The following is a 12,672-nucleotide window of genomic DNA, read 5'->3' on the forward strand; positions in this document are numbered from 1 at the left end:
AACCAATGTCCGCAAGGCTGAGGTACTTTAAAGGAGTGCAAGAAGGCAGGAAGAAAACAAATTTATTAGATCAAAAATTCGCGAACTACATCTGGTCCATTTATAGAAAACACTTCAGCCATGGATACGTTAAAGTGTGAAGTATTTAAAAACATTATATATATATATATATAGGCTGCCATTCAAAATCAATTGTTGATATCAAGAATTAACTTCTTACTAGTTGAAATTCCAATTTCACATATCAGAAATACAATTCTTATTAGTCAAAAATGTCTATTCTTGATATCAATAGTTAAATTGTTGATATCAACAATTTAATTCTTGATATCAAAAATGTAATTATTGATATCAACAATTGAATTCTTGATATCAACAATTTAATTGTCACTAGTGACAATGTTCATTTCTGATATCTGAAAATGTATTTCTGATATCAACAATTGGGAGGGTAATTTCTGATATCAACAATTTAATTCTTGATATCAGAAATTAACATCGTCACTAGTGACAATTAAATAGTTGATATCAAGAATTAAATTGTTGATATCAACAATAAAATTGTTGATATCAAGAATAGACATTTTTACTTGTAAGAATTGTATTTCTGATATGTGAAATTGGAATTTCAACTAGTAAGAAATTAATTATTGATAGCAACAATTGATTTTGAATGGCAGCCTATGGTGACATTTAACTAGTGAAAATACAATTACAGATATCAACAATTTAATTCTTGATATCAAAAATTAAATTGTTGATATCAAGTATTAGCATTTTAACTAGTGAAAATTTAATTGTTGATATCAAGAATTCATATCCTGAGAAGGAATAAAAGTCAAAACGGCTTGCCATACTGTGTTCAGAGTTAGATTCGAGAATAAAGGGGGTGTACCTCCATCCGTTGCTGTTATTGTTACATTATAATTTTCGATTTGCTCCCGATCAAGCGAACGAGTTGTAGTGATAATGAAATAAGACTTGATGTACGGCTGTAGTTGAAATGGTAGACTTGAAGAAATGGAACAATTAACCCGGCTGTTTTCACCGGAATCGTGGTCCTTCACCTTTATTACAGCGATCTCTGAACCGGGTGGGATGTTTTCTGGGATTTATTTTTTCAGAGACTTTACTGATATAACAGGCGCGTTATCATTTATGTCATATATTTCAGTAACAACTTTGCCAATTTTAAACAATTATTTTGTGTTGTCAGATAGGTGATTGATAGAAAAAGTTATTTGTCTATTTGCGCCCTCTTCCACTCGGTCGCAGCAATTTTGATGACAGACGTTCGAGTGCTGCATTTTCGGATAAATGAGTGTTGTACAAAGGCTGCGAAAATACGGGTGTATTATACCCGCACCAATGGGTGTGTTCTTGTGTCCTAAAACAGCAGAGTTAGTCAACAGCGACACTGTGTGGTTGAATTGAGTTTAGGTTTAGTCTGTGAGGTTCATGTTCATGGTGAGCAGATGCCCCATAATATTTTTTTTTTGTTTGTTTGTTTGTTTTTGGTAATGCAGGTTTAAATCCACAGTTTTATTCTTACCTGGTATGTCACATGTAACCCTGAAATGGTATTATTTCCTAAAATGAAGACCTGGTTAATACAAAACCCTAAATATGCACTAAGTATTACCGTGGTCTTTTGTTCACACTGCGGATAAACCATATAAACCAACAGTAGGCCTACTGATATGAGATTATAGTCTTTGTTTTAATTTAAACTGTTTGTGAGCATTTATATGGATGAAGAGTCATTTCTTTATCATTATTTTTAGAGCATGCATATATGTAGTTCATGCCAGCTACACACGCCACAAACTGGCGCATGTTTTCAGCACCACGGACAGCGCACTCCGTATTGTCGCGGAACAAGGCAGCTGAAATACTGTCCAACTGCAGATATAGGCTAAAATGTTCGTTGAATTAAATTTGATTTGGAAAAGGTATTCCATATTCAGCATTCTGAAATTAAATTATAAATTAAATGCTTAAGAATATAGAGTATACATAGTTAAGAAAGAGAGAGAGAGAGTACCAATTGAGGCTAAAAATAGAAACAAAAATAAAAGAATAGAGAAGTCAATGCACTACATTTGCTAACTGATCAAATGGAAAAGAAACAGCCTATTTCTACTGTATTGAACTTGAACTGCGCACATCTAGTACCCTGCGTAACAGTCAGCTGCCTACATCTAATGTATATTCAAATGTACATTTTCCAAGTTCAATGCATCGCCTTTGTGTGTGTGTGCACCAAACGTAAATAATACGTCAGAATGTTGCAGAAAAATCAAATGCGACCCGAAAGATTCAATGCATGCATTATTATACTCCACTATTTTATCATATTAACACTCAAAGTTCAGCCGTTCAAATTTGCATTTCGCGTTACTACAAATAATTTCCGACCCAAACACGCGAACTTAATTTAATCCTTGTATTTCATTCCTTGGAGAACAATAACGCTTTGTTTCATCAGATTTATGCAGGTGAAACGTTCAGGTCCACCTTCTTTGAATAGTCACTGAAAATCTTGCAATAGAAAGCTCAGTCAAGTTATCACATGGCCTGCCACTGTAAGGTGGGAACCAGTTTAATGACAAATATCCAGCTGGTAAAAAGTGGTAGGTTAGCACATCTGATGTTTAAGATAAAATGCATGTGGGGTAATTGTATTTTTAGTGCAGAAGATGAATGAATATTTAATAGAGACTGTTATTCAAGCCAATGCTGTTTACTGACAATATAGACAGGCAAAATAAGAACCACAGATAAATCTTCAATACTTATGAAAGAAAACTTTATTTGTGATTTATAAACAAAACACATTACTAGATTTCATAAAGTAATATAAAATAATAAACACCATTACACTGATGAGCAGGTGTACAAAAAATTTGTCCAACAGATTTGCACTGTCAAAGTTAAAAGCATAGTGCCACTTAGGCACTGGATGAATTGATATATAATTACTACACACAAGCAGAATACATAGACCTTTTTATTTCCTGTTTTATCTTTTTTTTTTTTTTTTTTTTTTTTTTTTGAAGGGAGAGGTTTATATCATAGGGAATTATGAACTGGCTCACATTACAGTGTTAATTGATTTCAAAGCCTAGCACAAAACAAAGGATTTATCCTTTCAAGTTACCAAAATCATAAGGTTGTAAAGAAAAGCAATTTAGACCAAAACACTACAGCATTACATATAGCTAGAATGTTAATGTTAATGTTGATCGCCACAGAGCCGACATCATTTTGTTGTCTTCTTTTTACGCTCTATGCAAGTATGTAATCAGTGTATGTTTGAGTTTGAATAATTTGACTAATGTCTACATACTTCAGCAGAGACGATACACATCTGCAGTTTTATCATAAATGAAAAAAAATAATTATGAAAAACATATCTGTTCATTTATATCTATATATAATTTCTGTTTTAATTGCGTTTAACATGCAAAACAGTCACTTGGTGATCTGACAGCACTGAACCACACCTGAAAGAGACTCAAGTGAGAGTGAGTGTATGTGTATGTGTGTGTGTATGTGTATGTGTATGTGTATGTGTATGTGTATGTGTATGTGTATGTGTATGTGTGTGTGTGAGTGCTTTGTGATGATATGGTCTCATAGCAGCACGAACATCTCTCCTTTACTGAACAGTATCTCTACAGACTTAGAATGGAAAGAAAGGAGAGATGCGCTCACTCTTAAAAACAGAAAATTTAAGTATGTCTGAATGTTAAGAAAGCATTCCCATTATTTACAAAATGTTAATCAACAACTATGGAACTGTCATGAAGCTTTACCTCATCATTGATTATATACAGTAGAAAACTCTGTACTGCCCACCACTGTGGTCTTCTTGGTCTAATCTCCACTCAACCTCTATTTTTGCCCTATAGAAAGCACCATATTCTGTAGTTAAACATGTCCATAATCATGGCTGCATAGTCCATGGTGGTTCAACTGCTGTGAGAACATAAACACTGGTGTGTCTTGAGTGTGTGTGTGTGCATGTAGGGGCCAGTACCTGTGCTTATGTTTCCAGCAGAAGTGACAATAATATTAACTTGATTTTTCTGCACTTTCTTGTCACATTGTACAATACGAGCCACCAGGGGGCAGTACTGACATGGGGCCAGCAATGCACACCAGGGAGGTTGGCAACATTAGATATGCGAAAGTTACAATTTTAGCTAAGGGCAAGTAGCTGGACTAAGACATAAAGCTGGCAGGAAGTGGGATGACATCTATCAAACATTCAAAACAGCAGCAAAGAAAGTGGGTGTGTTCTGAAATGAAGCCACAAGCATTCATTCTACTATTTTACAGACTTTTGAGACGCTGTTGTGCCTCCGTCCTGTGGTGATTTTAGGTGTACAGCATGTGGACAGCCTGAACACACATCAATTTGTGATTTGTATTCATACAAATCATGGGTGTGCATGATTTTGGACTGTGTAAGATTAGATTTACTTGCTCTTAGAAAATATACTGAGTAAAGCATCATTCTGAGATTTCAGCATTACTTTGGGAGCAGGACAGAAGCGTTAGCGATCTCTGTGCCCTGTTCTAGGACATTTTTGTGAGTGTAAAGCAAGTGATTTCGCTGCTACATTCCCATCTCTGTAGGCGTTTATTTTTGATCTGCTCCAGAAATCAGACACTGGCTTTTCTGATAAAGCTGTAGTGTCTTTTTTATTTTACAAAGTTTTGTTTCCAGCAGATCAAGGAGTGAGACGGGGCCAGGGGTGATTGTTTCTTCCCCATTTGACATTGATGGAGGAAGGCAGGGATGGAGTTAGAGAAAACTCTTGGTATGGCATGAGTTCATATCCAGTTTAAGTGGATTTATTTGATCCTTTTAAAAGAGGAGAGGGACTTCCCTCATCATGTTTGAAAATGTCATTTACAAGGTGCGAGTGGGTTTGGTTTGCATTTAGCAGACTAGAGTTCTTTCTTGGATATTGCTGATCAATTTCTGCGCCAGAACTAGAAAAATAGCCAATCAGAGTCACAGGTTCAAAGGGTTAATTTGCAATTTTTATGTTTGTGCGTACAGCACAAACTCTCTTCTTTCTTCAACTGGAATTGGTAAATAAGGTATACAGAAGGAATTTCTCCTCTCTTTACATTTTCAGTATTTTTGGTTTTGTCTTTCTGTCAGCATTTGCTACAAACATAAGTTGATATCTGTAATATTGTAGTGGGACGTTACTCCTCGCCATCATCTTTTCCTTTATCTTTCTTGTCCTTCTTTTCCTTCTTCTTCTTTTTCTTCTTCTTAGACTCCTCTTTCTTTCCGAAGGTGATGAACTCGCCCTTATCATCGACGGCACCTGGGTCCTGCCGGATGGAGATGATGGCAGGAGAGCCGGGAATAATGAAGGCTTCAGGGGGGATCTCTCCCGGCTTCAGGGCTTGTGGAGGACCGTAGCCGGGGCCTGCACCGTAGCGGAAGCTCCAGCTGTTACTGTTGATTCCAGCTCCAACAGGAGGGGACAGCTGTCCCTCTCCCTCCCCATCTGAGTGAGAAAAATTACAATGATTAGATTGTGTCATCATTACTTTCCTCATATAAATCAAGATACTGTGTTGTCTAATGGATCAAAAGTCCAGTTTAAAACCAAAAATAAGATGACACAATTACTAACTGACTTGAGGCATAGACACCTAACAATGGGTTTCAACAGCGAGACTACATATGCAATTCAAGTTTTATGAGGAGCTTTTAGTGAAGAAAGCCCTAAATTTCTAGTAGTAGAATTAATTTTTTTATATTTTTTGGGGAGGCAGAGTGATGCAACGTGTCCTGATCTTTTAACCAAAAAAAAAATATTGAAATGAAAACCTTTGGCAGGGTTAATTGCGGTTGTAAAATTTAATATGGTGTGACTCCCCAAAAACTGTTTATGAATAATATGACATACATAAATAAATGCATGAATTAATGAATGTTATTAATTTTGACTTCATGGTTACACAACATAACAAGAGTCTCTGCATTTAAACTTTTCTTTAAAAACACTGTATTTCTTGGCACATGCCAATATACATAGAATAGAATAGAATAGAATAGAATAGAATAGAATAGAATAGAATAGAATAGAATAGAAAAAACAATTATTTTTTTCTTTCTTTCTTTCTAGAGATGTATGGCAAAAAGAATTTGCATCAAAATCCTGATTGGAGAAGCACGTTGGTTTTCATTATTTAACACTGATCTAAACCTACAAGTAATACACACAGAGAGGGACACTGCATCACTCTGGAGTGCACTTTCATACAATGTTCATGTTTGAAAGTGTACTACCCCAACAGGGACGGAGAGCTGAGTCCAGAGTGAGAGACTTATGTACTACTTTCCCAACAGAAACAGGGCTCTTTGCCACACCAGTTACTCTATGATCTACTTTCATTTATGTGTTTTATTTAGATCTCACCATGGCCCTGAAATGCAATTCTGTTTGTTTTTGAACTGTACATTTATTATGACAGTACCGCACGGCTTATTTCAATAAATGCAAAACCTAGCAGGGATTATCCATTTTGATATTCTTTCCTCGGCTTAAATGAATCTGCATGGGTAGATTGTGCGTCTATGTGTGTGTGCAACAACTAGACTAAATTAGAAATCCTTCTCCTGCTCAGTTTCAGGCACATGCCTAAATTTAGACGTGTCAAATCCTGCCATTAATATACAAACTGCTCTTTTTTTCTGTGTCTACCGATCTATTTTGTATAATCTTGACCATCCTAAAAATATACCACCTCTCCATCCATACATAACAGTCATGGTACACAGATGGCACAGAAAAGAGTCAATGAGGGAGTGTTTACATGTACACATTCACAGAAGCACTGTGTGCCGCCCCCTGGGCTTGACAGATCACATTTGGCTGAGAAGGTCAGAAATTGTGGTTTAGAGTGGTAGTATCTACTTGCAGAGTGGTCAGATCTCTAGTGAGAGAGTAACACGTGTGTTCATGTGTTAGTCACACCTCATTCCATCTCCCTGTGGCTTTCATTATGGCAGCAGTATCAGTACATGTGTGTGTCTGTGTGTTAAGTTTCATGACAGAGCAGGTCAACTGAGCAGATTAGTTTTTGTCCTCATGAGAAGATCGGCAGGGTGGAGCTGGAAGCAACAGTTTAAAACTTTCATTACATTTATCTCTTTGTTGTACAGGTCAGTGACAAAAGTGTCCACATTTAAAAAGAAAAAAAAAAAAACACAAGTTTTTACAAGTGCTAAGTTCTTAAAAATGTACTCTTTGTATTCATTTTGTTTTCATATAGTTTGGAAAAAGTAGCCTACTTTTCAAGAAGTTTAAATTTTTTTGACTCTAAAAATAAATACAAAAAAGTACTTAATTTTTTCCATGTGTTGGTTGCGCCACATGACTTTGATTCTGCAAATGTTTTCAACTGTTAATGAGCAGTGAGGCAGTTTTCTTAAAAAATAAATAAATTATTAATTAATTCCCCAAAGAAATAAAATAAAATAAAAGATTGTGCCAAAATAGTTTTGGCTTTCTTTTTAAGAATCGATTCATTTAATAAAGATCTGTTTAGTATGATAACAGGATATTTGTCACATTGACACTCTGACTTCATTCCAAATTCATTTTATTCAAAAAATTTAAAACATGTTCATCACAGAAGTAGTTTTTATGTGCGAAGTGCATTTTTTAAATGTATTGTTCAATACATTACTATACTTTTGTATTCATATGGTTAATTTTTTTTTTACCATTTTCAAGAACTTTCAATTTAATGTCTCTAAAAATAAAAGTAAAGAAATATATATGTATTTTTGTCCCTGAATCTTTCTGCTTGTTGGTTGCAACACTTGACTTCAATTCTGCGAACATTTTTCAACTATTAATAAACAGTAAAGCAGTTTACTTATTATTCCATATTTTCTTTACTTTTCTTTTTTCTCAGGATAGTTGTATCACTCAGAATTTATGCCAAATTTTATTCCAGAAATTAAAATTATTATATATTATAGAGGAGATGTTTTCAGTATACAAATTTTATTTTTATGTACTTTTTAATTGATTTGGGGGGAGCGGGGGGTGTCTTGATATTCAAGATTGTGATAGATTTTAGCTTGATGATTTTATTTGCCTTAATTGTGCCCAAAGAGGGTTTTATGGTCATTAGATAATGCTGTTCTATGGTTTAGCCTTAATATCCAAATGTCCAAAATTATTACTTTTTCTTTTAAATAACATAAAATATAATTAATCATTTTTTTTCCATAAATCAATGCTATTGGTCACTCTTTATGTTTGTCGGTGGGTTTTACAAAAAAAAAAAAAATAACCAATGAAAGTAATAAAAAGTGCTTGTGATAAAACTCCTGTAACTCCACTGGATCCTCAAACTGTTGGTAAAATCCTGTTCTGTTCTCATAATTTTAGTAAAATGTTACTAATATGACACATGCACGTTTCCAACCATACATTAAGCCATAATATCAACTTTATCTTTGACGGTATTTATTTATTTATTTGTTTTCCCCATTTCATGGTAAGTAGCGACATTTGAGGTTTATGCCTGACAGCAACGATATAGAGCAGCATTATGGATTGTATTGCTATATCAGTGCAGCCAGATAAATGTGTGCAGTTATAGAAAAATACTTGATCTAATAAGCATCCATGTGTTGGATGCATATGTGCTACTTTTTGTGCTATTTCTGGTCCTTTCAGGCCTCTGGTCTTTATTTTTTTCCTCTCCATTCCTTTCCCCTTCCACACCTTGCTCGTTCTTCCATTTTGAGTGCGGCTGGTTGCCATGGAAACCTCCTCCCCCACCCCCGCTCGTCCAACCCCAGCTGCTCCTGCTGCAGTATCTAAGATTCGTTGTTGTTGCCTGGCAACTAGTCACACAGTGTTTCCTAGCAACAGGACCACCGGAGGGGTCTGCCAATCCTGAACCTCTGTGCATCTCCAACCCCCGCATCACCCCTCGTCTCTTCCAGCATCACTCTCATTTTATCATCCCTTTCCTCCTCTATTACTCGCCGTCTCTCTGCATCCCACATGCTTTATCTTTTAAATGACTCTCAGTATAGCATCCTCATATATCTCTTATATTCATCTTTGTCTCATTTTCCTGCTTGGCCTCTTTTCCGTTCCTCCTGTTCCCATGACCTCAACCGTGTTGTAATTTACAAGCACTAAACCAGCGCTTACACAACACACCTGCGTTGCCTCAATAACACAACATTAGCCTGCTAATAAACACTATTTAGTTGGACAACTAGACTGGGTTTCAAAAGTCTATCAGATTTGCGGTGTGTAGTTCGTCCTTCTGCTTCACCTCTCTGCAGGTTGCTAATAAAGGATCAATGCATTTCTCTTTCTCCTCTCCTCTTTTTTTTGCTCTGTGCCTCTCTCGATCTGTCCCACTTATTCTATCCGTTTCTTCCCACTGTCTGCCATCATTCCAGTTCAGCTCTGCTCTATCAGCCTGTCAATATCTCCACCATCCACCACCCAGGAGACCCACCACGGTTGCTTCATTCCTCTAATGGCACATTAGATTGATCGTCCTCTGTCTATCTGGCTGATCTTTGAGGAGAAGCATATCTCAGTAATGCAAATTCAATAACCCCAAACAGGCCTCATGCATCACAATATTTAGATACTTTGGTTCTGAACTTCAGCAGAGTAAATGAAAGATGTCATTTGAGCACAATGGGCATGTACACACTTGAGGTAAATTGGGTTGTCAATTTACCTTTTAATGCTTAATCCTGTTCTGTACACACACAGTGCAGTAATTTAATGCCTTCTACAACAGAATTAACTCCTAAAAAAAGCAGGTAGTGACAAATGCATTTACAGAAATTCTGCTGGGGTGCATTTCCCAAAAGCACTGTTACTCAGCTATTGTCTTAAGTTCCGTCGTTAACCATCATAAATCAACAATTCATTATTTCCCAAAACCATATTTGAAACAAACATTCACAAACAGCATTGCAAGTCTGTGTGGTTGGAATTGTGGTTAGACCTGCGGTTAGAAGCATAGATTCCTCTAAGTATGGCATGCATCTTAATGTCTTAAACAAATTATGCACAATAAGCAAGCTATATTTTAAATATGTTGCATTCAAATATATATACATTTGAGTCTATATATTTTAGGATGTCCTCAATAAGTCCCGTTTTTGAAGAGTGCGCATATGAATAAATGGGTAACTATGATGTAAGAGGAGACAGTGATGAATCAAACCTAAAATAAAGCAAAATGGAAAAGAACAAAAATAGTGAAGTAATCATCAGCTGCAATGTTCATTACAGCATCATCTCGGAGATCTTGAATTAATACATTTGTAGAAGTTATTTGTCTACCACCTGCATATGTGGTCATTAAAGGGATAGTTCACCCAAAAATTACAATTCTGTCATTAATTACTCACCCTCATGTCGTTCCAAACCTGTAAGACCTTCATTCATCTTCGGAACACAAATTAAGATATTTTAGATGAAATCCAAGAGCTTTCTGACCCTCCATAGACAGCAATGCAACTTTCACGTTCAAGGCCGAGAAAGGTAGTAAGGGCACTGATAAAATAATCCATGTGACATCAGTGGTTCAACCGTAATGTTATGAAGCTACAAGAATACTTTTTGAGCGCAAAATAAAAAAAAAAAAAACTTAATTCAACAATTTTTTCTTCTCCTTGTCAGTCTCTGCTACCATTCACGAGAGTACTGCGATGCATGTGTGTGGTGCTGCTGGCGTAGAACCTGCATGCACTGGGCTTTGTTTACAAGCAGAAGAAGATGCACGCTGTACATAAAACAGTCTTCATAAACATGTCAGAAGATTTCGACAGAGAAGGTGATTTGCTATTTTTTTTACGCCAGACTTACTTATTTGAACCAGAATATACAGACGATGAACTAAAAAAGATGGTACATCATGGTACTTTCATGAATGGCGGTGGAGACTGACACGGAAGAAAATAAATTGTTGAATAAAGTCATTATTTTTGTTTTCTTTGCGCTCAAAAATTATTCTTGTAGCTTCATCACATTACGGTCGAACCACTGATGTCACATGGACAATTTGAACAATGTCCTCACTACCTTTCTGGGCCATAAATGTTGCAGTTGTGTTTCTGTCTATGCAGGGTCAGAAAGCTCTCAGATTTCATCAAAAATATCTTAATTTGTGCACCAAAGACGAACGAAGAATTTAGGGGATTCACTCCCATATTTAAATGCGGTTGTCACTCCTGAAACTGTGTGCTTGGCCATTGTGCACTTACCCAAAATAAACACATATGGTTCATTGTGTCAACTAATGATTATGTTGCCTAGTTATGTGCTGAAATGAGGCATTTGAGGGACACACCACTAAATTTCAAATGAAATCCTGTCAGGGAAGGACTGGCCTTGATACATCAGTACATGTTAATAAAGAATAGATTTCTAAGGAAGAAGAGAAGGAAAATATGCTAGTAGATCTATAAAAATGACACACCATGGACCACAGCAAGTCATTGTCTGGATTGCTAGTTGTATGAAAGTCTGAAAAAAATTAATGGGAAAGCTCGAGCCAGACTTGCAGACTTGCTCCCTGTAATTTTGGATCTTGGGAACAGTATTGCAACACAAAGAGACAACGCAAAGTAAATCTTGTACTTGGATTGAGGATCTTTCAAGGCATGCAAGACTGTAAAAGAGCAAGAAGAGGACAGAGAGAGAGGAAGAACTGACATTTTTGGATGAATAAACCTAACCTGCTTTAAACAGGTTGTTTTAACCATGCATGAATCCGTTTCACTTTGAATCAGCTTCAATTTGGGTCAAAAGTTTCAGTCGGTCTTGATTTCTTCCTAAGATTCATTACGAGAAATAGAGAATCACCATATGTATTAGGCATATTAATTAAAACAGATGTGATAGGTTGATGAACATGATAATTTGCTAGAGAGAAAATTACTAGATTAGCAAGAGCATGAAGGTTTGCGAGAAGATGATGGAGTCATTGGTTTCAGATGATTAAAATTTAATTACACTGCGGACGTCTTTAAGATGTGACCTCACCTGCTGCACTGGAGACTGTGGGCCAGTTCTGGACCAGCATGCCTTGCGCTCCCTGCATCACAGCTGATGCCTCCTCCATATGCACAGAACTAAAAAGAAAACAATTAGAATGTCATTAGTCTTGACATATCACACATCCAGTAATTTATTTGAGTGCTATTAAAAATACACAGAGAAAATGTTCAGTAAAACTGATTCGAAAAAATAATTAACATTAAAATACAGCTTCACTTTTGAGCTGTGTGAGCTGAGGGGGACAGTTGTGTTATGTGTCAAGAGCTGCTGTGTTCGCATGTATTTATTTAAGCTTTGGTCTGAAGGTGCGTGTGATAGTGAAGGTACATGTGACAGAGTTTGCTAGACTATCTGTGATCTAATGTGTCTGTGCGTGAGGTGATGTGTGTGCGGCGTGCAAGTTGTCACGATGGTGTCATGATGTTTTAACTCCTTCAGACATGTTGACTGGAAAGCACATCGATAGAGTGTCTAAATATATACAGGAAAGAAGGCAGGAAGATACATAAGATGATACAAAAATAACCTATTTTTAAGTATATTAAAATATATATTTTAAATATATAATATTTAT

The 12,672-nt window shown here is 36.2% G+C and overlaps 1 protein-coding gene across 2 annotated transcripts in view; it reads right to left on the reverse strand.

Annotated features, from left to right (window-relative positions):
• Positions 1 to 2,799: 2,799 nt before the first annotated feature.
• LOC306864523 (protocadherin alpha-C2-like) overlaps positions 2,800 to 12,672 on the reverse strand; it is a gene marked incomplete at its 5' end in the record, with an annotated part of 40,879 nt that continues 31,006 nt past the window's right edge. For both annotated transcript variants that reach the window (XM_079408587.1, XM_079408586.1), the window contains 2 exons: positions 2,800 to 5,537; positions 12,084 to 12,172. In XM_079408587.1, coding sequence (XP_079264713.1) covers positions 5,227 to 5,537; positions 12,084 to 12,172 — 400 coding nt within the window. In that variant the 3' untranslated portion in view covers positions 2,800 to 5,226. The remainder of the gene's footprint in view (positions 5,538 to 12,083; positions 12,173 to 12,672) is intronic.

Source organism: Barbus barbus (assembly GCF_936440315.1).
Source record: "Barbus barbus genome assembly, chromosome: 45".
Taxonomy (NCBI): domain Eukaryota; kingdom Metazoa; phylum Chordata; class Actinopteri; order Cypriniformes; family Cyprinidae; genus Barbus; species Barbus barbus.